The sequence below is a fragment of the Mustela erminea genome, chromosome 4, assembly GCF_009829155.1.
Source record: "Mustela erminea isolate mMusErm1 chromosome 4, mMusErm1.Pri, whole genome shotgun sequence".
Lineage (NCBI taxonomy): Eukaryota > Metazoa > Chordata > Mammalia > Carnivora > Mustelidae > Mustela > Mustela erminea.
In genome coordinates, this window is record NC_045617.1 from 139,760,605 (window position 1) to 139,786,640 (window position 26,036).

The window sequence follows — 26,036 nt, forward strand, 5'->3', positions numbered from 1 at the left end:
CATCTGAGTGTCTGTGAGCCGGTGCACGAATGAACAAAATCTGGTCTGTCCACAAAACAGACTATTATTCAACTGTAAAAAGACATGAAGTCCCGATCCGTGCTACAACACGGATGGCGAACCTTGAAAACATTCTGCTGAGTGAAAAAGCCACACACGAAAATATGTTTCTGTTTAGGTGAAATGGCAAAAATAAGCCAACCTACAGAGACGAAGCAGAGGAGAGGTTGCCTAAGGCAGGGGGGTGGGAGTTTGAAGGTGAGGGTCCAAGCATGTGGGGGTGACGAGTGTTTTTAAAATGGTGATGGCGGGGCGCCTGGGTGGCTCAGTGGGTTAAGCCGCTGCCTTCGGCTCAGGTCATGATCTCAGGATGCTGGGATCGAGTCCCACATCGGGCTCTCTGCTCAGCGGGGAGCCTGCTTCCCTCTGTCTCTCTCTGCCTGCCTCTCCATCTACTTGTAATTTCTCTCAGTCAAATAAATAAATAAATAAAATCTTTTTTTAAAAAAATAAATAAATAAAATGGTGATGGCAGTTACACGACGTTACAGGACAAAAAACTATCACGTTGTGTGCTCTAAATGGGTGAATCGTGTGGTACGGAATTATATCTCAGTAAAGCGGTTATTTAAAAAAAAAAAAAAAAGGCAGTTCGAATATAACAGAAACTCTTACTATTGCGGAGCACACCTCACTTGCCCCCTGGTACATTTGAGTCGTTCTGAGCCGGTGACAGCAGAGAAGTTTCTGTGGGTTGGAGACGCCCTCCTCTGTGATCACATCGTTTGTGATTGGAAAATGACTTCACTTTATACCACTTGGGAGGTTATGCTGGCTTCTGTTTCTCCTTGGCTGCGCTCTGTGTGGATGTTGATTGGAGAGAAGGTGGTTTTGGAGCTACAGTAATTCTGGCTCAATATCAAGTTCATTTTTTCCATGTCGTCTCAGAATGAATATTAATTGCTTCACCGTCTTTCCTTCCTGGAGGAAGGAAAAGTGATGATTTGGCGAGTGATGATTTGGGGGTGGGGGGGTGCAACGGGTCATACCTCTGACTCCTGCACAAGAGTTTCTGGCAGTGTGTTGTTAATTAGAACCCGGTCCTTCACTACGAAGCATGATCATTTGACTTGGTACTGTGCCCCTGACCCAATTAAAAGCTAATTTAAAAAGGGGGGAAATGAAAAAGGAAAAAAAGGGGGGGGATGTCCAAAACTTGGTAACATTGAGAGAAATGAACCAGTCTTAAGTTCCACTTGCCAAACCTGAACAGAAATGAGAGCGAAACGGGAAGGGTGGCAAAACTCTACTGGGAGGGATGGGTTGGGCCAGCACTGGGCAGACTGGCAGCCAGAGGAGTGAAAACTGATCTGAACACAGAAAACTGGGACAAACTTGTATCAAGTTACCAGGCTGTTTCCATTCTGTATTGGTGTTATGGATACATTGTTGAGATTTTGGAGGAATCACAAAGGGTACTCAGATATGCCCCCTCCCCCTGTGGGTGGCTCCTGGCTCAGAGAAGTGTCATAAAATCAAAATATTCTTTTTTTTTTTTTTTTTTAAGATTTTGTTCATTTATTTGACGGACAGAGATTACAAGTAGGCAGAGAGGCAGGCAGAGAGGAGGAAGCAGGCTCCCTGCTGAGCAGAGAGCCCGATGAGGGGCTTGATCCCAGGACCCTGGGATCATGACCTGAGCCGAAGGCAGAGGCTTTAACCCACTGAGCCACCCAGGTGCCCTTAAAATACCAATATTCTTATAAAAGGTGAGGTGATGACACTGGGCACAAAACCATGACCTAGTTGCACTCAGGCATCAGTGACTAAAAGCAAATCTTATTGAAAGGGTCCGTAGACAAAAGGACAAGACTAATACAAAGCAAAGGTCAAGCAAAGCTTTATTTTGCGCCAAGCATCCAGAATCAAACTGACCGGCCAGGGTCATCTCTTGCAAAGAGGCGACCCCTCCCGGTCTCACAGACTAACTTTTATGGAGTAAAGGCCATGTGGTTGAGCCTGGCCACACACAGGTGGCCAATTGAATTACAATTCATCCTATAGTAGTTATTTGAACTAGCCTATCACTCTGGTCAGAATTGGCGCCCAAAAGGTAGGGCCCACATTTTTGGGTGGTTAGGGAGGTGCTTTTCTGATTGGATGTCTCCACCTGGCCGAACATGTCCTTGGCAGGTAGGGAGGTAATACGTGCGCTTTTCCTCGATTGGACGTTTCTACCTGGCCGGACACGTCCTTGTATCTGGACTCCGTTATCGGTGGCTATTTGGCCGTATTTCACCAGTTCTGTTTCTAAGCGCTTTCCTCTTGGGGGAAGGGGCAGGTTCAATCTAAGTTTACTGCATAAACAACGACATGGCTCGCTCTGGCTAAGTAGGCCTTTACACTTATCTCAAAGAGGAGATTTTCCCAGGAGCAGAGGGGTGGGTTGGAGACCACCGGTGCCATGGAGGTTGGGGAGGAGTGTGTCACTGAAGAGGGTGTGGTGGCTTCGGATGTTAACAAAGGTACCATTGGGAAAAAGCATCTTAGGCCCGCCCATTCCTGTACTTTTTGGCCATTTTGCCTTTTTTGTAGGAACCCTGAATCTTGCGGTTTTGTGAGTAGGTTACGATTTGCATATTGTGATCGTATTGTATGGAGAGTCCAGATGAAAACAGGAGGTTTTATCAGAGGAGTTTGGGCATCTTCCCCGCCTTCTGTGCCCGCTGCCGGCTGCCCAGGGTGACAGCCATGGCGTTGGTGGGAGGATGTCTGTGCTGACTGGCCGCCTCTCGTTCTTCCTGCCTCTCCTCTCCTCCAGGAAGAGCAGAATTTGCATCAGCAGCTTGATGGTTCAGGGTTCCACACGGTGGGAGGAAATGAGGGAAAAGCCAAGGACTAAGTTTCCTGTAATTAAACCTCTGTTTACTGGAAGATTCTGTGGCCAAGGACGAGTCTCCTTTCCCTTCCGTGCGGTGTGTTTCTTGAGCAGATCCACCGTGTGTGTCTTTGGTCTGGGGCACCCTCGAAGACCCACAGCATCTCCCCAGGATAGAGAATGGACGGAGGGAGGGTCTCACTTTTGAATGCCCCTGATTCCTCACGTCTTGTGCCTTTTTGCTTTATTTTGGGACAGCACGTCGCCGTGAGTTCGGGCAGCGGGAAGAGTGATCTGGAAAAGATGAGCGACATCTTAGAAGCGGTGCCACAGGTCAAGTTCATATGCCTGGATGTGGCCAACGGGTATTCAGAACACTTTGTGGAGTTCGTGAAACTGGTGCGTGCCAGATTTCCAGAACATACCATCATGGTAGGTATGGCAGAACACTGTCTAGATGGGGAAAGCAAAGAGAGGGGGCTGTTCAGCGTGTTGGGGGAGCTGTGTTGGTGCCTTCTTACTGGGACGAGTTGAGATCATTAAAAAAGAAAAGGCAGCGTCAGTGGAGGGTCTGCATCCTGGCTCTCCAAAAAAATCTAAAAATCCAAATCAGCATCATAAGGATGCGGGCTTTGATCTCTGCTATGTGACATCAGATGTTTCTTACCATGGGACGCCTTTGTTGTTGTTGTTTTTTAAGGATTTTATTTATTTGTCAGAGAGAGAGACAGAGCACAAGTAGGGGGAGAAGTAGGCTCACCGCTGAGCAGGGAGCCTGATGTGGGACTTGGTCCCAGGACTCGATCCCAGGATCCAGGACCAGGGAGTCCAGTGTGGGACTCGATCCCAGAACCTTGGGATCGTGACCTGAGCCGAAGGCAAATGCTTAATGACTGAGCCACCTAGGTCTGTGTTGTGCCTTACCAAGGAGCTCATATTTAAAAAATGAAAATAGGGTAACTGGGTTTGAGTTTAACCCGTTTGGGCCATCTGTACCCATCTCCTAACTGGCCAGCAGAACAGTCTCCTGTAACAGTTGAAATCTCCCAGGTGAACAGGAGCCAGAGTAGTCTGCAAACAATACTGCAGATCGGCTGGAGTATTGTTTAGTCTCTGACCTTCGTTCTTGACTTTTGTGTATTTTCCTAATTATGAACATCTTCACTGGTCAGAACGTTCATTGGCTATTGCCGGGAAAGGCGGGTTTGTAGAAAAAGGGATTAGAAGCTCTTGGGTTAAATTGGGTCTTTTGGAAAGTTTACGTCGCGATGATGTGCGTCTCTCCTGGTCTTAACTAACGTGACCTTGATAGATTGGCCACTAGATAATTGACCCACGTCTCCATTTTTGTAAATTCGGAATTTTATTTCTCCCCGCGTTTCGTCGTCGTAAGGAAGTTGGGACACGGGAACTGTTTCTGTTAGTGGAGTTAAATCTTCGGTTAAGAGTTCATGAGGATTTTTAAAAGCAGTATTTCTGTGCTTTCCACTCAAATGAGAAGAAAGGATCGAGAGTTTTCCCAAGGGCAGCAGCTGTATGGCGCGAGAAGTTGGATGAGAGACCAAAAAATTAATTTTATCCTCCATAATAGTACTGTAGTGTCATTTTTTTTTTTAAAGATTCTATTTGTCTGAGAAAGAGAGCACGGGCAGGGGGAGGTGCAGAGAGAGAAGCAGACTCCCCGCTGAGTAGGGAGCCCGATGCAGGGCTCAGTCCCATTACCCTGAGATCATGACCTGAGCCAAAAGCAGATGCTTAACCTGCTGAGCCACCCAGGTGCCCCTTGTCATTGGTTTGTTTTGATCTCTATAAGGAGCGGGAACTGTTGTCCCACATTTATCCAGGATGAGGAATCTTGGGTCTGATGTCTTCTTAGACTTTCTGGATGGTTCACAAGGCCGTACCAATACCGACCGGCTAAGAGAGGACTTGAAGCCAGGTCATCTCTATCTGGTACCTGGTGTCCTGAGCCCCTTCTGTCCCCAGCCACCTCTGGTAATGTTTTCTCGTACCGGAGGGAACAGAAAGCGTGACTCCCAGGAGAGCAGAAGCCCCCGGCCCCTCAGCTGGGACCTGGTCTCTCTAAACAGTGTTTGGTATTCAGTGTAAATTCTGTGCAACAGTGAATGGCACTAGAAAAAGCATGATGCACAGATGTTGGCCGGGAGTGGAGGCCTTTGTTTATTCCTCGTGGAGGGAAGGAGATCAAGCAGGCCCAGGGTTGCTGTTGATGGTCCTTTTATCTGAGGTGAGACGGGCCTAGATCTTTCTAGATGTTTCTAGTGCACCTCTGGTGGGTTAATTGCCCTGGGGATGGAAGTGACTGATAAAGTTGGAAGTTGTGCTTTATCTCCTCTGGCATTTTTGGGGTGTAAGAGAGAGTTCTGAAGGGTTAGGAATCAGAAATGACATGGATTGGGCGAGGCCACTTAGTGGTTCCGCTTTCTTTTTCTCTGGTAATTCTTGCATTACATTGTGAAATAGGACATGTGTGCAGACGAGTGCTTGGAACATTCATGTTTAATAAATGGTCCTAAGATAAATGGTCTTTCCAGGACATCTACACTCAGAAGCCCCTCCTCCCATCCAAGATGAAAGCCCCACTTTGAGTCTAGCCATCATTTTCATCCTTGTGTGTCTCTGGTTTCACCACTGCTCATGCTTTCTAGTTTTCTTTTTCTTTTTTTTTTTAATTTTTTATTTTTTATTTCCAGCATAACAGTATACATTATTTTTGCACCACACCCCGTGCTCCATGCAATCCGTGCCCTCTATAATACCCACCACCTGGTACCCCAACCTCCCACCCCCCGTCCCTTCAAAACCCTCAGATTGTTTTTCAGAGTCCATAGTCTCTCATGGTTCACCTCCCCTTCCAATTTCCCCCAACTCCCTTCTCCACTCTAAGTCCCCATGTCCTCCATGCTATTTGTTATGCTCCACAAATAAGTGAAACCATATGATAATTGACTCTCTCTGCTTGACTTATTTCACTCAGCATAATCTCTTCCAGTCCCGTCCATGTTGCTACAAAAGTTGGGTATTCATCCTTTCTGATGGAGGCATAATACTCTATCCCCAGGGGTACAGGTCTGTGAATCACCAGGTTTACACACTTCACAGCACTCACCAAAGCACATACCCTCCCCAATGTCCATAATCCCACCCCCTTCTCCCAAACCCCCTCCCCCCAGCAACCCTCAGTTTGTTTTGTGAGATTAAAAGTCACTTATGGTTTGTCTCCCTCCCAATCCCATCTTGTTTCATTTATTCTTCTCCTACCCACTTAAGCCCCCATGTTGCATCACCACTTCCTCATATCAGGGAGATCATATGATAGTTGTCTTTCTTTGCTTGACTTATTTCGCTAAGCATGATATACTCTAGTTCCATCCATGTTGTCGCAAATGGCAAGATTTCATTTCTTTTGATGGCTGCATAGTATTCCATTGTGTATATATACCACATCTTCTTGATCCATTCATCTGTTGATGGACATCTAGGTTCTTTCCATAGTTTGGCTATTGTGGACATTGCTGCTATAAACATTCGGGTGCATGTGCCCCTTTGGATCACTACGTTTGTATCCTTAGGGTAAATACCCAATAGTGCAATTGCTGGGTCATAGGGCAGTTCTATTTTCAACATTTTGAGGAACCTCCATGCTGTTTTCCAGAGTGGCTGCACCAGCTTGCATTCCCACCAACAGTGTAGGAGGGTTCCCCTTTCTCCGCATCCTCGCCAGCATCTGTCATTTCCTGACTTGTTGATTTTAGCCATTCTGACTGGTGTGAGGTGATATCTCATCGTGGTTTTGATTTGTATTTCCCTGATGCCGAGTGATATGGAGCACTTTTTCATGTGTCTGTTGGCCATCTGGATGTCTTCTTTGCAGAAATGTCTGTTCATGTCCTCTGCCCATTTCTTGATTGGATTATTTGTTCTTTGGGTGTTGAGTTTGCTAAGTTCTTTATAGATTCTGGACACTAGTCCTTTATCTGATATGTCGTTTGCAAATATCTTCTCCCATTCTGTCAGTTGTCTTTTGATTTTGTTAACTGTTTCCTTTGCTGTGCAAAAGCTTTTGATCTTGATGAAATCCCAATAGTTCATTTTTGCCCTTGCTTCCCTTGCCTTTTGCGTTGTTCCTAGGAATTCTTTTTCTTTTTTTAATAAAGATTTTATATATGTATTTTGGGGGGGTGGAGAGTGACCATTAGAGAGAGATCCAGTGGGAGGAGAGGCAGGAGGGAGATGGAGAAGCAGACTCCCCGCTGAGCAGGGAGCCTGATGTGGGACTCGATCCCAGGACCCTGAGAGCTTGACCTGAGCCCACACCCAAGAGCTGGACGCCCAACCGACTACCCCAGGAACGAATCATTAATACTGCTGCCCACCTGCCCCACCTGCGCCTTCCCCTTGCGCTACGTGGCGGCTCGTCGCGACACCGTTTGAATCGCCAACTTGGTGCCCCTAAGGTTGGTGTGGCCCCAGGAGCCTAGTCACGCTGGGGAAGTCACACAACCTTCTGAGTGTCATTTTCCTCACCTGTGGAAGGGCGGTTGAGGATCATGGCGGCTGGAGAATTACAGGGAGTGGGGGATCAGATGGCGTGATGTGTTGTGTACCATGCGGTATTCACAAAATGTTTGCCTGCTGGTAGTACCGTTGAGGACAGGTGCCTTGAGCGCTGAGTCACAGAGGAGAGGAAGAATGGAAGGAGGTGGGATAGGGTGGGGAGGGGTTATTCATTTTTGTTTCAAGAAGATGGAGAAAACCCATATCACTTCTCTCAAAAAGGGTAAGTGATAGCGGACATCAGCGAGAGCCCTGGAACTTTCTCTCACTTGCTCCTGACCACTGGCTGTGAGTTTTATCTCGAAGCTGGGCTTGCCAAGGGCTGAGGGGAGTCCCCCGCTGTGGAACCCCGGGAGCCCGTGGGTGTGTCACCCCTTAAGGGATGCAGACCAGGGGACGGGGCGGTGCAGGTGCAAAGGTAGGCCGGTAGCTCAAGAGAAGGAGCGTTGTCCCAGAGCTTTGTACCGAGTTTGGGTGTTGCCATGGGGATGAGGCCGGGAGGGAGGGGTTGGCGCAGCGTTCCCACGGCCCTCTGGGCAGCTACCACCCGCAAGTGCCTCTTCAGCGTCTGCTGGTTGGCTCTGGGATGTGTTTTCATTGTTCCTGTTGGTTTCCCCAGTGATGAACGTTGGACTTGGCGAGGTAGACGCATTATCCCTGAGGCGTTCTTTGCTTGCACTGACCCCTGAGATCTGGGCTTCGTTTGGAAACCTCCACTACTCTTAACACCCTTAGTTTTGGAAGTCTAATTTCCCTTATGACTTTTGGATGCATTACCAGTGTTCTGGAGCCAAAAGGTATACAGTACAGTCATCGTGATGGCTCTGGTGCCGTGAACAGGAGGGTTGCTCAGAAATGCTCTCAGTTGAGGCTGGTGGTTCTGGGGGTCTGTTTTGGGCTCCCTGCGGGAGCGAGGGCCTGTTGCTCCCCCTTCCTGTACATCCTGGATTCGTGTGCACACCCCATTTCCTGGAAGCCTTTCCCCTAGGGCCTACTTTGCCACATAGAAAGAGAAGAAAAGAAGGGATTTTTAGAAAACTTTGACAGACGAGGGTCCCATAGAAGGTGCTGGCTGCTCCGACAGTGTAGTAAGCCCCAGGGCCATTTGCCTGGTGGCTTCCAGAGAGGAAGGAGACAGATGTGTTCCAGGTGCCGTAGAATAAGGCCCTATTGGGGTGGGTGGGATACTTCTGATGATGTCTAGTCTTTGAGCATGGATAACAGCACCTGCTTTTACTGACGTGAAACTCCATTTTAGCTCGAGGAACTTTCTGAGGCTCACACAGCCACTAAGAGGTGGGCCTGGGGTTCAGAGCCGGTCGCCTGCCCCCATGGCCCGTGATCTTCTATTACACCACTCCGCAGCCAGCTGCTGGGACACGGGTGTCCCTGTGTAGTGTCTGACAAGCAACTTTGCGCTGGTGGCTCTTCCTCACTTGGTCGTGAAGAGGTAGGTCTGTGACACCCCGTCTGTTGAGGGCAGACTAGAGGCCCAGCTCCACGCCGCTGGGGTAGGCCACCTTGGCCACGGTTGACTGATCCCCAGGTAGCCGTGGGCATGGCCTCAGCATTTCTGCACATGGCCAGTGACTCAGTCTCCTGCTGGCGTTCCTTCTCTAGCACTCATGATCAGACAAGTTTCAGAGCCACAGGGGGACACAACCTGCTCCAGCCCTCTTCCCAGGGAGGCAGACACTCTTTAGAATTTCCTGCAGGCTGACAGCTGTGGGCGGCCTCCCTTGTGGAGTGTGGAACGTGCCTCACTGAGGGACAGGAGGTGGTTATGGCAGACCGCGCCCCTGAGTTGCCTGGGTTTCCTGGCTTTACCCTCTTCCTGGCACTGGTATGAGCTGGAACTGGGCTAGAAGCCGTGAAGGGCCTCATATCCAGGTGGTATGTGGGTCTCTGAGAGTCCTGTAGTAAACTGAGTTTAATGTGCCATAAAAGATGGTTATCGCCTTGATAGCTTCTGCTACTTCCTGCTTCCGTGTTTGGCATCAGGACAGTTCTGTGTGCTTAGGAGAAGGTACTTTCATTAGCACGCCACCACTTTTTTTTTTTTTTTTTAGGATTTTATTTATTTATTTGACCGAGAGAGAGAATACAAGCAGGGGGAGCAGCAGAGGGAGAGGGAGAACCAGGCTGTCCACTGAGCAGGGAGCCTGATGCAGGGCTCGATCCCAGGACCCTGAGATCATGACCTGAGCCAAAGGCAGAGGCTTAACCGACTAGGCCACCCGGGCATCCTCAGTGTGTCGCCACCTGATATCAGGAGTTGGCACACTGTGGCCCCCAGGCCAGATCTGTCCTGCTGCTGTCTGCCGGCCCTTGTCTCCCATCATCCTAGAGAAAGGATTTTTCTTGGCACGGGAAAAGTGGGTAGAGAAGTTACTGATGTATAGGTCCTGAATTTCAGTTTGGGATGAAGAAACGTGGTGGGGATGGATGGTCATGACGGCTCCTTGACCTTGCCACTTAAAAAAATCACTAAAAACAATGCAAATGTCATGGATATTTGATCACAGTTAAGTTTAAGAAAAAAGAAGTGAGCAAAACAAACAAACAAACAATATACAGAAAACATTCTTAAGTAGAGGGACTAACATTTTATTGAGCACCAAACTGAGAGCTGGGCTTTGTACTAGGAACTGAATAGAACTTCCCATGTAAACCCTATCTTGACCACACCAAGTGGGTGTGGTTCGTCCTACATTCTAGCAGGAGAAATGGAGCCTCCTAGATCTTCCTTCATTGCCTGGATGTTAGGGTCTGCCTGTGGACCCCGGGGGCTTTCTGAACCTACTTTGTCTTAGATGTCTGGGTCTAAAGGAAAGCTGGCAACATCGGGGCAAAACAGTCTTGGTTTTGGTTTTGGCCCAGGGGAACCTCTTTAAACCTGTTGCTTTATTTATTTATTTATTTATTTTTTTGCTTTTTTTCTTTTCTTCTTGTTTTTTTTGTTTTTGGTGTTTTTTTTTGGTTTTGTTTTGTTTGTTTGTTTTTTTTGCTTTTCACTGGGCCCCCATGCCTCTCCTTGACCTTGAACAGAGGGAGACTGTCTCCCGCAGCAGAGCTTGGGAGTGCGGGCCCTGGAGGGGGCTCGGCCTCCCCCGAAAGAGGGCTGCCCCGCGGACATTCCTGCCTGTCTCGGTACCCCCTGCTCCCTGGGAGGGTCCAGAGTTTGCAGTTGGTCGCGGACGCCCGGGAAACGAGCGTGTGCTGCATTTGTGGCCACGTTCCGGCCGTGCTATCTGCACCAGCCAGGAGCTGCATTGGGCCCAGATAGGCTGCATCCTGCTTATCACCCAGGCCAGCCGCATGTGCCGGCATCCCTCCTACATCCCCGCTGAATCACCCCCGAATCGAATCACCCCATGCGCTGTTTCCTGGGTGGGGCCTGAGGCCAAGCCGGGGGCCCGATCACGTCCTGTCCTTCTCACGTCTGATTTTGCCTTTCCCTTTCTCCCTTAGTGTTTGCCTTTCTTGGTATCCACTTTGATGAGACGGCTTTTTACTCCTGCATGGGGCAGGTCAGCCTTCCTGCCTCTGTCTTCCGCTGGAGGTGCTTCCTGCTCACTCTGGGTTTTTCCGCCCGGCTGCTTCTCTGCAGTGACCGATCACCTTCCAGCCACTGGTTAAGGAGCTCCACCGGTGGCCGAGGGAGAACGGGGACACCCGTGCAAGCCTCCAGGCTACCAGGAAGGGTCACCGTCCTCATGCTTTAAACTTACTTTGAGGGCGCCCGGGCGCCCGGGTGGCTCATTTGTTTAAGCGTCTGCCTTTCAGCTCAGGTCATGCTCCCAGAGTCCTGGGATCGAACCCCGCATCTGGCTTCTTGCTCAGTGGGGAGTCTGCGTCTTTCTCTGCATCTGCGTCTTCCCCGCTTATGCTCCCTCTCTCTCAAATAAATACAGATGATCTTTAAAAAAAATAAACTGACTTTGAGTCTGTGTGGTTGGACCTGGTGCATCCGTCATAAACTGGCTTGAATTTATTTGGTGTAAAGAAGGCCCTTTAGAAAATCAAATGATTTGTTGGCAGCACCAGATCGGTGGTAGAAAATATCCACACTGAAAGTGAAACTATGGAGGGAGCTGAGAGTAACTTCTTCTGAGTTATGTTTGTGTGTATTTTCATTTTTTAATTGTTTTTATTTTTAAAATTTAAAAAAAAGTTTTCTTTTTTAGTAAGACCAGTGGTGAGGGAGACTTGAGAGCTTGGAGTCTTGTTTCTCGAGTTCCTATTAACTCCTTGGCTACAAAGTTGATGTTGGTCCTTGTGCTGAAATAAAACAAAACTCAAAACCCCAAACCACCAGACTCTGTTATAAAATTAATGCAATTCCTGGGGCGCCTGGGTGCCTCAGTCGATTAAGTGTCTGACTCTTGGTTTCTGCTCAGGCTGTGATCTCAGGGTCCTGGGATCAAGCCCAGCGTCGGACTCTGTATTCAGCTTGCAGTCTGTTTCGGATTCTTTCTCTCCCTCTGCTCCTCCCGGCTGTGATCTCTCTCTCTTTTTTTTTTTTTTTAAGATTTTATTTATTTATTTGACAGACGGAGATCACAAGTAGGCAGAGAGGCCGGCAGAGAGAGGAGGAAGCAGGCTTCCCACTAAGCAGAGAGCCTAATGTGGGGCTCGATCCCAGGACCCTGGGATCATGACCTGAGCCAAAGGCAGAGGCTTTAACCCACTGAGCCACCCAGGCGCCCTGCTCTCTCTCTTTCTCTCTCAAATAAATAAATCTTTAAAGAAAAAAAAAAAGGAATGCTGTTCCTATGCTAGAATCCAGAGAATTTTGCAGAAAAAATTTAAAAGTTGGGTAATCCTTTCCTTTGTACATAACTTGTTAGCATTTGGGGGTGCGTTTTCATGTACTCATATACTTGTGGGGTTTTCTCGTTATTGTTGTTTTTAGCAAAACTGAGATCTTACTGTTTCCTTCTCTTTCCCCTAACATGATACCGAAAGTGGCTAAATGTTTTCCCGCACCATCAGACCCATCTTAAAAACCTCACGTAGCTGAGAAACATCAGGTTGTTGAACCATTCCCATTTTGGGTAATACATGTGCAGTTCTGCGCTGTTAGAAATAACACGCGTTCTCGTGTTTAAATCGTTGGCCTCAGCTGTGAGTGTTCCCTCCAGAGAGGATCCTGGAAGTACACTCACTGGATCCAAGGATATTTGTATTCTTGCCTTTGCTCTGTGTGGACAAATTGCTTCCCAGGGAAACCTGTGCTAAAGGAGACCTTGCACCAGCGGAGAAAGACAGTGTCTGTTTCCTCTGTGGTATTTAGTCATGATTGTCCTTGATAATTTGAGTGATGAGTACTACCTCACTAGTATCTGACTTTGAATGTGATGATTAGAGGGGCACCTGGTTAAGCATCTGCCTTCGGCTCAGGTCATGATCTCGGGGTCCTGGGATCGAGTCCCAGGGCAGGCTCCCTGCTCAGAGGGGAGTCCATTTCTCCCTCTCCTCCTTCCTCTCTTGTTCTCTCGTGCTCGCTTGCTCTCTGTCAAATAAATAAATAAAATCTTTAAAAAAATAAATAAATACAATGATTAGTGATGGTGAATGCTTTCCCTGTGTGCATTGGCCACTTTTATTTATTTATTTTTAGTTTGTTCATGTCCTTTGGCAGTCACTTTGTGAGGCATTAGCATTTCTTTTGCAGATTTGGGGGGAGCTTTAATAATGTTAGGAACGCAGGTCATAATTGCAGGGATTTTTCTGTGCCACGTGACTTGCCGCTTAGTTTTGTTGATGATATGAGTGTGTGTGTGTGTATACCTATAGATCTTTTTTCCATTTTTATGGTTATTAGAGTCACGTCTTCGAGGTGTTCTAAATCTGGAAGGGCACAACTTTTAAGTTAACTCTTGCATCCATCTGAAGCTGGTTTTGGGGACCAGTATGAATGAGAATCTATGATCTTACTTCCAGAAGCTCCCTTTCCCCAGCACCGTCCGTTGAAACCTTGTTCTGCTGCTTACTGACGTGTAATGTGCCCCTCATTATACACAATATTCTCAATGTCCCGGTCCTTTTTCTGGACTGTCTATTATTTTCAGTGGTCAGATGGCTGTTGGATTAAAGCAGCTCTGAGCCTTCCTCTTCCGTCTTTCTAAGATACTTTTATACTGAGTTAAAAATATACCAAGTTTGTGTAGGTTAAAAAAGAAAAATACCCCCACACCCCACTCCGCCAACCCAGGAATGAATTCAGTGAAAAGAAAAAGACACTGGCACTTCAACGCAAAAAAAAAAAAAAAAAAAAAAAAAAAATCATGGTAGCATGAGTCGGCATGCATTTCCCGAAATAAGACTCTGTGCTGTCTTGAATGTTCAGTTAGGCATCTCGCCAAGGAGCCTATGGACCAGCCAAAGAATCTGCAGGGCAGTGAGTTATAATAGAGAGGGCTGTTTTCATGCTCACCTGCTCTTGCAGGGAAAGAACTTGTAGAGTCTCCAAACCAGATGCATCCTTAAGGTTTTAAGCTTCTGCCATGTCCTGGCTTCCTGGTTTCTTCTTAGGGCCACAGCCTTGAGTTCTGAAATTGGAGTGGGATGCAGTGGTGTTGGTCCATAAAGGCTCACCTGCCCTTTCTTGTCTGGGTGGAAACCACCAACCCTTGCGGGGGGGACACACAGGCATTTCCCATTGGTGAGATGATCGCCAGGTTTCATATTCCAGAGGTCCTGGAGTTCCATAAATGTTCGTCAAGGATGGTGTCGTCTCTGACACACATTATGCCCCACAGTAAAGGTGATAATCATCTGAGAGAGTGTTTCGTTGCTTTTTTTAAAAAATATATTTGGGTTCTCTGTAGGATTTTACTTTGTCCACCACAGACATGTTCAAACGCTCTGCCCTAGATGGCCTCCAGTCTCTTGTAGTTCTAAAAATTACACACTTGGCATACCTTCTCCTGCCATCAGCTCAGCCCACTGTGGTCTCAAGTGTTGGATTCTGTGTTCCTGTTCATTAGAGGAGGACACCAGGGGACTGTCCTGACCCACCATCTAGATTTACTCTAGAATCAGAGATTCAGTCCATTGTGCCGCTGACCTCCCTCTCTTGGCCCCCAGGGCACCTGGTGGCTTCAGGACGTGTCTGACTGTGTGGCCAGGTGTGGAGTTCTTCATTCCCTCATCTTTGTGTCACCAGGAATAGTCTGTGATCATGGGCTGTGTTCTTTCTGTCTCAGGCAGGGAACGTGGTAACAGGGGAGATGGTCGAAGAGCTTATTCTTTCTGGAGCAGACATAATCAAAGTCGGCGTTGGACCAGGTAAGGCTTGCTGGGAAGTCCTGCAGGGGCTGTGTGGCAGGCGCTGGGGTGTGGGGCTTGGGGAAACTGGTGATGTGGTCAGAAGGGAGCCCATGGGGCCCCCAGCCACAAGCATAAAGCCCTTTTCTTTTGGAAGTATCACACCAGTTTTGGAAGTTGAGCTTCCAAAAGAAGCTCTTTTAGGAAGTGTCATTGGGTTGCTTTCTGATGCCCCCACGGAGGGCTTAAAGGAGCTGGGATGTGGGTAGAATGGGAGGTCCTGGTTTTCAGAGGACTAACGTGGAAGAAGAGAATGCAGATTTCATCAGTGATCCCATGAACCTTGAAGAGGAAGGCTAGGGTGTGAAGAATCATGGGGACGGTTAATGGACATGACTCCGTCTCCCCCCCTCCTCACCTGATACATATCTAGCTCTGTTTGCCCGTATCCTCTTGGGCATTCTCTCCTAGGACCACCCAATGACATCTTGAGTGGGGGGGAGCAAGGCAGAGCCTTTCTCTTCTTGACCGGACAGCTCCTTTCTCTCCTGGGCCAGGTGGCGGCCTCCTTTCCCTTTGGCGAGCCTTGAGCACGAGCGTGCCTGTTTCCAACTTCTCCCTTGCACATCCCTTCCTAAACAAACACTAACGTTGGAGAGGAGGGAAGAAGCTATACATTCTCAGCTGGGAATAAAAAAATAGCAAAGATTTTTAAAATACCGCCCACCCAAAGAACACTACCAAAAAAGGAAGCAAACCGTCAAGCCATATGAGAAGAGTGTGGGAATGCGCGGCGGGGGGCAGGAGACATCGTTGTGTTGTTGACTTGGCACAGCCATCGGCCTTGCGGGAACCGGATGTGTATGAAGCAAGGATTAGGGAAGAAGAGGCTTCTGTAGGCTCCCCAGAGGACTGGAGTGTTTAATATCCAGGAAAACCCTCAAGATTGGGCTTTAGATACTTTATAGCTACTCGGGCCAACCAACGACGTAGTCCAAGCAAGAGGAATGACAGCCCCGGTTCTTACCGAGGAGCTTACCGGCTTAGGACAGGCTGTAAAAGACTGAGCTAGTAAAGAACAGGCTCTTAACAGACCAGGAAGACTCTTTCTTCCAAAAGCAGGATGCTCATGGGTCACCTGGTCCATCAGAGATACGTACAGAATGTCAACCAGCTGCCACCGCGCTGGGGGCGGGACATGAAGGTGTGTAGGTCATTGTCTCAGCTCTCGAAGAGCTGTTCCTGAGGTACTCGAGGTAATTCCGAGCATGCAGCTGGACTTGTTTCCTTCCTGCACTCCTTCTGCATATACACTCTGGTTCCCCGGAAGACTGAGGGTCCTTCTGAGGTCACTGTGTGCCCCACCCCCTCCCCCCAGCCCAGGCAGGCCTGTCTTAGTAGAACAGATATGACCAAAGAGGGTAAGAAGCTTTGTTAGAGGCCCTTCTTCAAACTGATTGGAGATGACATTTAAGTTTCATGAATTCTTTAGAGTAAAAATACCGAGTATTCCGTGAATGACAGCATTAAGAATGGGCGTCCTGCCTCTGTAACTGGGAGAAAACACGCATCTAATTTCTCCATTCAACCTGAGCATTGATCAAGACCGTTCCCATGCCTTGTTTGGAAGTCCTTCCTTGGCTCTTTCCAAGAAAGGTGACTGGCCTGATCTCTGTAGAGGTCTGTCCCTGGGGCAGAGCTCCGGGGCCCTGGGGTAGAGACCCCCTGCCTTCCTGCGAGACTCTGGCTGTGGGGTGGGAGTGAAGAAAAGCCAATTAGGAAGGAGAGATTAGGAAAGGAATTCTGCCTTGGACAATGCAGGTCTGGTGTGTGGGGCAGAGGGTGCTTTGGTGGGGAGAGGCGCTCTGCTGGCTCCAGGATTGTGGGCAGTACACGTGAGGATGAAAGTGAAGAAATGTTATTCTGCCCTGTAGCTGCATGGGTCGGAGGAAAGGGGCTCCTCCATCCTTCTGGTTTTCTTGCTGAATCCAGGCCTGGAATTGTGGATGTGGTTCTCTGCCTCTTCCTGTCCCCAAGGTCCTGGAGAGAGATCTGGAGGGTGGGGGGCTGTGAAGGCATCAGTGGTGATGGAGAAGTGGGGGTTCCAGTAGCCTTGTCCCTGGGCCTGATGGCCCTGGAGTTCAAGCCCCGTTGACGGAGCTGGGAAACAGGGGAGCCACAGGCATGTGGGTGACTCATCTATTCTTAAGTTCACACATTCTTTTAGTGACTATTTATAGCCCCCTTCTCATGTAGGAGGCTCTGTTCTCAGCGCTGGGTCTACAACAATGACAGTCCGGGGAGCTTACCGTCCAGCGGAGAAAACACATTCCCTGCGCTCTTACACAAAGAATTATTTAAATGCCTCTGTTTGAAGTGAGCACTGTGCGGAACAACTCTCCCGAGGGAGTGACATTTAGATAAAGCCTGAAAGATGAGAAGCATTGGCAGGACCAGGGGCTTGGTTCATAGGGAGTGGTTTGACAGAAGGTACAGCACGTACAGAGAATCCCCAGGGAGGGGGAGAAACTCCCTGTGCCCGAGGAACTGGACCGTCCCGTAGCTGGAGTGTAGGAGGGAGAGCGAGGTGGTGGCCAAGGAGGGTAGCAGGTGGACATTCAGGATTTTGGTCTGGGTGATCTTGGGGGGCCGGGGAGGGGTGCTCATTTGAGGGGAGGGAGGGTCCAGACTTGAACCGGGGGACAGGTACTGGAGATGGTGGTGCTCTGAGCGTGACTCAGCCTGGACCTAGCAGGAACCATACCCTGCAGACGGGTCCACCCACCAGGACTGGGGTTGACCATGGGAAAGCCAGAGGTCAAGGGCAGTTGAGGGCATCTGGATGGCTGGTCCTGAAACAGAAGCTGGACCCGCATCCCAGGCTAGACGGGGACCCCGGACAGGACAGGCGGTCATGAGGACCAGGAGGCTGGGGCCCACCGAGGACGGAGCTGGGCGGGAGGGGTGTGGGCATGGGCTTAGTGACAGACCGCAACCCCGTGCGTCAGTGTTTCCAATTCTGTTTCATAGGCAAGGCCGAGAGGCTCAGAGAAGTTAGAAATTTGACAGAAGTTGAAGGCAAAGAGGCTGTGGGAGGAGCCCTGGGGGTTCCCTTGAAGTCTAGCGTGGTGGTGCTGAAAGGCGCAGGCCATGGAGAGGGACTGGATACAAGCAGGCAGAGGTGGGGGCTGATGTCATGGTGAGTGACGGTGACAGTGTCCCGGGCCTCAGGGGCTGACAATGATGAGGACCAGAGATCACGTGGCTTGATGGTGTGGCTCTCACCACCCGCCCCGCCCCGACAGAAGGAAAGTGTTGTCATCATGTGTCCCCTCCCCCAGTAAATCGGGGCTGGGCTGTGTGCCAGGGACGCAGTCTTGCTTCGTATCGCGTTCTGCTCATTCTCGACCATCTCTCTTTGGGCTCCACCTCTCCTGCCCTCCAGGTTCCGTGTGCACCACCCGCACCAAGACCGGAGTGGGCTACCCCCAGCTCAGCGCTGTGATCGAATGCGCTGACTCTGCCCATGGCCTGAAGGGACACATCATCTCCGTAAGTCTCCCACGGGGCAGGGGGATGGGTATGAGAACATCTCGGGACTTGAGGGGAGGCCCCTGTTCCTGGGCCCCCGAGGAAGCCTGTTTCCTGGCTGCCCTTCGTCTCGTTGGCATCCTGTGGGCTTGGCCGTGAGCCTGGCACCTTGGTCCCAGCACGAGGTCCCACACACCTCATGTGTCGCAGCAGGCACCTGGTCCCAGCCCAGTCCCATGTGGCAGAGACCCAGGCCCCCCTCCGTACTGACTCTGCACTGAGGGACGAAGACACGGGAGCCAGTAACGACTCACGGCGTCGGGTGGCGTGTTGGGGGATTTGTGGGGAGCTTGGAGAGGATGCTACCTGCTTGTTTGCTACAAAGCACCCCAGCCTGGGTGGATCAAGAAAGAGGCAGTCCCTGTCTCGCAGGTGTGGAGGCTGGAAGTCCGAGCTTGAGGTCTGAGCGGGGTCTAGAGGCTCTGTTGCAAACTTCCAGCGCCCGTGGCTGGTGGCACCATTGCTCCCGTCCTCATGTGGCGTCCTCCCTGTGCGTATGTGCGCACGTGTCCACATTTCTCCTTTTGGTAAGGATGCCAGTCATGTTGGATTAGGGGCCACTGGTCCCTTACCGGAGTGAGAGTGGATCCAGTGGCGTGTTGGGGGCAGAAGGAGGTTGCAGTAGGTTGAGGAGTCTATGGGAAGGGGTGACCGTGATCTAGCAGCACTTCCAGGAAGCTCCTGGCAGGACAGCAGCCTGGGATGCAGCCACTAAACATTAAAGATTGAGTGAATGAGTTAATGCCAAGTTAGTATCTGTCCTCAGCGTAGCCGTAATTCGGATCCTGCTTCGCTGATGTGGCAACTATTCAGACCATCGAAGAGATAATCCTGGCTCTCCCCTTCCAGGTAAAATGCTCAGAATAGGAAAGAACATGTGGGGTAAAATTGGGCAGACTCAGAACCATGGCTTCCACTTAATGTGTCTTTCTTTTTTAACATGATATTTTATATATATATATATTTTTTCTTTTTTTACGAATTCTGAATTCATAGTGTAATTATAGTGGTCCCATAACAGTGTTGACTCGACTGTATTAAATTAAACCCTCAGACGTTTTCCCTGTCCAGTTGCTGAGCCAGGCTCCCACATTAAGTAATTGATAGGTGATTTAAAAAAAAAATTTACAAATGCATCAGATTACATATCCCTGCAGAATGATGTCTTGTTGATTTCACTCCAGCTCTGCAACAAGTTGACCTGTGATTTCTGGACGTGCTTTGAGGATACGATGCTACTCTTTAAATATGTGCTCCTTCCCTCGTTTTGAGCCCCAGTTTAGCATTTGAGGGCTGTGGCGGCTGTTGTCCTGTCCTGACCTCGTAGTCCAGGGAGGATTCCCATCCATTCTTCATGCAGGCTTTCCACCCATCCATCCAGTCCTTCAGCACGTTTTTATTGAGCATCTACTATGTGCTAGACAAGAAAGGTTTATTGGTCGCTGACCATTCTGAGACCCTGCATGCCTCACCCCTTTGCTGAGCTTTGGTCCCAGGGCCCGAGGGAACACTTATTTATTGTGTGCAAAAGGCTGAGTGCTGTGATCCAACTCACTGCACGGTCTCCGGGACACCAGTGGGTCCCGGGGGTTCCCTGGGGCCTTCTTCTGGGCTGGCTGCCTGAGAATCACCGGGGAAGCTTTCCTAAAAAGACATTCCTAGACCCCGTCTAAGCAAAGATGACTCTTATGAGGTTGGCCCTGAAAGCGTCCTATGTAATTAGTCCTACATCTCTATCACGTGACTGTTTTCACCATCAAGAGTCTTCCACAAAATTTGGACCCTGTGTCCTGTATACCATTTCCATATCAGGGAGCTGTCAAATGAAGGGCTCTACTGGGAACATGTTCCGAGTTCCCCTACTTGTGTCCTTCTAGAAGTTTCACGCCTGCTTGTTGATAGAACCCTATTTGGGGAGGGTTGGGGGGGAAAGGGAGGCTCTGCTTGCAGTCAACTTGGGTTCTCTTTGATAAGCTTCTTTTAGTGGTTGTTTCAGTGCCGTGCCCAGACCAACAGCATCAGTATCAACTGAGAACTTGTTAGAAGTTCTCGGGCTTACCGAATCAGCAGCGCTGAAGGGGAGGCCCAAGAATGTGTTTTAACCAGCCCTCCAGTAGTCGTGACGTGCTCTTGAGTTTGAGAAGCGCTGGTTCCTGTCGTGAGGTCCGTGTTCAGAGCCGGGTCTCACCTGCCAGTGCCTGGGGAACAGCTCCTCTGAGTTGATCCAACAGGGACAGTGACTGCCCAGGCTTGCAGTCAGGGACCTCCCCGGTTCCCAGTAATGGTGAGAGATTACCCGGATGGGGGCCCACGATGCGTGTGTAGCTGGAAGGCCAGACGCAGTTCACAGGCTCACCTGGGATTGGCGCCCTTGACCTGAGCTCCTCCCTCCTGGCCAGCTGAGTGCTTTGGCATTCAGAGCGGCCGTTTCTGCGACCACCCCTGTGTCTCACAAGCAGATTTCTCCCACTTGCCAGTCATCCCTAAAGCCACTGGAAACCCACCACGCGTTTTGGATCCTGCTACTCTGCCCAGTTGCCGTCCAGCTGTCTCCTGTCACACTTTGGTTGCTGAATTAGCACATCCACGCTGTTGAAATTCAGTAAAAGGAAGTCACAGCAGGGGGCTGTTCGCAGGTGCTGATGCTCAAGGGGCTGGACTTGAATTGGGTTTCTATTTATTGTGGCCCACATGGGGTTCCGAGAGGCAGAGAGCTGTAGATTCAGGACACCCCCTATGTAGGTGAAGATTGAGGTGTGACTAGTTAGTTTTGTCTTGTCATCTGCTAGGGACATCACCCAAAAGAGAATTTTCAAGATGAAAACAGACTTAGAAGAAGGAATGACTAGTGTTTACTGAGCATCTACTACCTTCCAGGCACAAGGCACTTTGAATTTCTGATTCTTGGAACAACCTGACAAACTAGCAGTTAGTTTCACTTGACAGGTGTATTAGGCAGGGGGCATGTGTGTCTGTGTGTGTGCACGTGTGTATGTATGTGGCAAGAGAGGAGGTGGAGGAGGTATTTATTATAAGGAATTGGTTCACGTGATTATGGGAGCTGAGAAGTCCCAAGATGTGCAGGGTGAGTTGCCAAGCTAGAGACCTAGGAGAGCTGATGTTATAGTTCCAGTGTGAGTCTGAGGGCCTAAGAGCCAGGAAGAGCTCATGTTTCAGTTGAGTTAAAAGGTAGGAAAAAGCCCATGTTCATTCAGAGGCAGTCAGTCAAGAAAGATTAACTCGAGGAGGGTCAGCCCTGTTGTTCTGGTCATGCCTTCAGCTGATTAGATGGGGCCCACCCATGCCAGGAGGACACTCTGCTTTACTCAGTCTACCATTTCAAATGTTAATCTCATCCAAAAAAAAAAAAAAGAGAGAGAGAGAGAAGAGAAGAGAAAGAAAAGGAAAGAAGAGAACCCTCCCAGAAACACCCAGACTAATGTTTGACGAGGTTTCTAATCACTCTGGCCTATTCCAGCTGATACATAAATTAGCCTTTGCAACCAGGTGGGCTCCGAAGCTTCAGGATCTTAAGGAACTTGTCCAGCGTCCCTACTGGCAACATTCAGACTGAGGCCTGTTTATCTTCCCTTGACTGCTTCCCCCCATGTGGAAAATGAGGAGGTCACAAAGAGAATGAAATAGAAAGGCCTGCTGAAGGCATAGAGAATGCAGGGTCGTACAGGACCCGACCCCGTCTGCTCATTCTTCTACCCCAGTGCTCTGGGAGACATACACTTCCTCTGTCCTTCCCCACAGGGCCCCTACGCATGTGTTCCAGAGGGAAGAGGACGGTCAGTCTCCGATGCATGGTTAGAAGGGGAGGGATTCGAACCTCCAGTGAGTTCACGATCCACTGATAACCAAGCACTCTTTGGACTTTGTGCTGCTTTATACGACCTAGAAAGAAGTCCTGGGAGTAGACAGGGATCCCTATGGTCTCTTCTTGCCTCAAGCTCCAGCATTTTAATCAGTGCATTTTATAAAGAGTGCTTATCAAGGCTCAGGAGGCCCTATATCACGAAGGATCCAGATGATTCAAAGTCATCCCCAAACTTTTCCTTTCCTGTGCATGGTCATCAGTGCTTATACTGGTCCACTGACCCTCTGCAGAAAAGTAAAGGCAGATCAGCAAATTTCTGATAATTTTAATGATTTAATATAGCATTTCAGAAGCAGTTAGACCGTTCTTTAGCAAGACTTAAAGTTATGCTTAAAGTTAAAATTTTTTGAGGGTGAAAAATTCCTCAACAGGATAGGTTTAGCCTAGAAAAAGTTAGAAAATACAGATAAATATAAAGGTTCCTGGAACTGTTAGCCTCTTAAGAGAACCATGGCTAATGATCTAATAAGTATGCTTCTAGACAAGTTTTATGTTTTTAAAATTTTATTTATTTTTGTTTCTGGATGTTTTTATAATGTATACCTAACCAGAGTTGTAGTATCTTATTCTAACATTGTTGCTGTGTGACTTTGGGCAAGTCACTCAACCTTTCTGAGCTACAGAAATATCAACTTCAGGTGCTTCTGGTGTTTGAATGGAAAAATGAAATTGTAACAGCCCCGGCACATAGTAGGTGCTTGATTTGAATTCCCTCTGCCTGTCCCCGTACTTGCTTTTCCCGCCCTTGGTTTTAGAGCAGGGCACGTATTCTTTTTTTTTTTTTAAGATTTTTATTTATTTATTTGACAGAGAGAGAGATCACAAGTAGGCAGAGAGTCAGGCAGAGAGAGAGAGAGAGAAGCAGGCTCCCGCTGAGCAAAGAGCCCGATGCGGGGCTCGATCCCCGGACACTGAGATCATGACCTGAGCTGAAGGCAGCGGCTTAATCCACTGAGCCACCCAGGCGCCCCCAGGGCACGTATTCTTAAGAAGAAAAGGTATGCCGATAGTTCACAGACAGAGTTCCATGATGCTTTTTCTCCTGAAATACAACAGGAACACTCTTGAAAAACAAAACAAGCAGTTCTTTGAATATTTGCACATTGTTTTTGAAAATGTTCCGGCGCCTGTGATGTTTCTGTGCAAAAATAAATGTGTGTCTTAGATCGCAGAGCTCTGCCCCTCCTGCCCTTGCCTCCTGGCAGCATGAAAAGGACGCTTTGAACAGCTTCTGGAAATCACCCGTGAACAGGAGTAGGGAGCAGACTCCTTTGCCCTAATGCATATCACAACATCGGGTTGCACGGGGTTAGATGCGCAGTCTGGTGTGGTTGGTCTACCTTTTATAAATGCATTTCCAAGTACAGTGAGCAGAAGATGCTGCTGTAAGTCGGATTTCCTCTCGGGGGCACGTCACGGAGCCTTCTTAACCGTGGTCGTCTTGGCCCATTCTGGGAGAAGAAGAGCTCCTTTTCAAGGATCCCAGTGGCCTCCTCCCTAACCACAAGAATGTGGAATTTTCCGGGTCCCACATGAACCGCTGTGGCAGTCACAGCTTGCAAGCCTGGGAGTGTGTTGTGTGTGGTGTGTGTGTGTGTGGTTTCAAGTCCAAAAACGTCCTCCTGTAATGGGGGTGTTTAATCTTCTCAGGTCATGTGTTTGAAAGCCTATCGAGTATAAAACTGGTTTTGGTAAAGAGATAAAGTATTCAAAAAAGTTGGCAGGGCCAGTGAAGGGCATGGAGGGGGCTTGTAGCTTTGGAAGAGGAAGTAGATATGCCAGAGCTTGGGCCCCAGCACACAGAAGCAGGAAATGACCACTCTTCAGCACCCGTGGCCCTCCGGGGGTCAGAGAGATGACACGTGACTGTAGGCTTTATCACACCTCAAAGATACGTGTTTTTTTGCTTTTTTTTTTGTTGTTTTTTTTTTTTAAATGAAAGATCTTTGGCAGCCCCACATCAGGACGAGCCTCTTGGCACTGTTTTTCCAACAGTCTTTGCCTCCGTGGTGTCTGTGGGCTGCATTTTGGGTAATGCTCACCAAATTTCCACTTTTTCATCCTTGCATTCTGTTACAGCGATCTGTGATCGTTGATGACGGTTCAGCCAAAGTTCAGGAGATGGTTGGCATTTCTTAGCAATAAAGTTTTTTTTAAATTAAGCTGTGTACCTTTTTTTTAGACAGTAAAGCTGTCGCACAGAGGAGTGTACACATAATTTCTCTCTGCGCTGGGGAACCACAAAATTCATTTGACCCACTTTGTTGGGATACTCGCTTTATTGCTTGTGGTCTGGAACCAAACCTGCAATATTTCTGGGGTGTGCCCGTAACAGACGCGATGGAGGAAATCGTTACAGGCAATAAATATTCATAAAAAAAAAACAAAGAGTTCAAGCTTTCACATCCACCTTTGGATCCCAACTGCAAAGAAGTTAAGGAGGCAGAAATTAAGTTACAGCTCATGGAGTGACAGGTCTTAAAAGCAGATAAAAAAGGGAAATGAGTCAGAGACCCCCCATTCTCCATGGGAGGTGCTGGTCGTATAGTGGTCATTCCGGTTGGCTGGATGCCCTCCGGCTCTGGGGGCACACACCCCCTCCTGCCAGTTGTGATGCCCGGTAGCTCAGGCAGCCTGTGTCCTTCTCAAGGCAGGTGGGTCCCACCTTCCAGGGACAGGTGCTTGCCTCTGAGACCTTGGTGCTCCTCCTAGACCCGCTCTGGGCTCAGTGATCTGTGATCATGCCAGGCCTCACCACGGACCCTGCCTCCCCGCACCCCCCCCCCCAACCCTGGGCCTTTGCCTCTCTCTCCATGGCGTCTGGTGGCAACTCCGGGCCACCCTCGCTGGCCTTCTCCTTGGACGTCACACAGACTACATTGGGTAGAGCAGGTAGCAGCTTGTGTTGGTAAGGGTGCCCGGCAGGCTCTGTATTCTGGAAGCCCCACACTGTGCTGCTGGTGTTCCACCCCCACTCCCCGCCCACCGCCATGGCTGCACAGAGCTAAGCCGGGCAGCCCAAGGTGACCGCCCTGCTGGGCATTAAAGCCACCCCGGGCGTGTGCTCTCGGTGGGTAGAGTGGGGATCAGGAAGGTACGTTTGGTTTTAAGCTAACTGGGCCCATTACGGGAAGGTGGATCGGGGCTGTGTGGGGTGGCAGGAAGGTTAAAGGAACTCCGCGTCCTTTCGCAGCTCATAAAGTAACTTAGCTCTTACTACCTAAACTTCACCTCACGCTGGGCAGGGAGGGAAAGGGGGACTGTGGGATGAGAGTGAATTCGGATGGCCCTGGTCAGGCATCCGGCTTCCGGGGGGGGGGGGGCTGGGATGCAGACAGGTGGGCAGGTGGTGGGTGAGGCAGACCCAGAGAGGAAACCCCGAGAGGCTAGGGGATGAAGGTCTAGTATCGACGGGAGCAAACTTAAGTCCAAACACAGTGACTGAGGAAGGCTGGAACCGGAGTGGACTCTGAGGGTCGCTTTTTTGGCTGGGGGCTTGCCCTTGGCTGAGGGTGCGTTGGAGAGCCCCTCCTGATGACCTAATCGCCCCAGGGGAGGGGGACCACCTGGCCAAGGGTGCCCCCGCTGACTGACACCCTTTCCTTGCTTTTCCCTCTTTGAAGGACGGAGGCTGCACGTGTCCAGGAGATGTCGCCAAAGCCTTTGGTAAGAGGACAGGGAGGGAGGGGCGGGAGTTCCCGGCCGTGGCGCGGGCTGGCCTCTGGTGGGAACCTGAATGAAGAGGCGGGACGTGCTGGGAAATTCTGGGCCAGTCCTGAGTTTCCCCGTCCCTGGATTTCAGCCCTGATTGGCCAGAATCCTGACTTGGTTTGG

The 26,036-nt window shown here is 49.5% G+C and overlaps 1 protein-coding gene across 1 annotated transcript in view; it reads left to right on the forward strand.

Moving 5' to 3' along the window:
• GMPR (guanosine monophosphate reductase) overlaps window positions 1-26,036 on the forward strand; it is a 46,468-nt gene that overhangs the window by 11,344 nt on the left and 9,088 nt on the right. Inside the window, exons 4-7 of the mRNA XM_032341176.1 lie at window positions 3,137-3,310; window positions 14,668-14,749; window positions 18,174-18,280; window positions 25,826-25,868. Coding sequence (XP_032197067.1) covers window positions 3,137-3,310; window positions 14,668-14,749; window positions 18,174-18,280; window positions 25,826-25,868 — 406 coding nt within the window. The remainder of the gene's footprint in view (window positions 1-3,136; window positions 3,311-14,667; window positions 14,750-18,173; window positions 18,281-25,825; window positions 25,869-26,036) is intronic.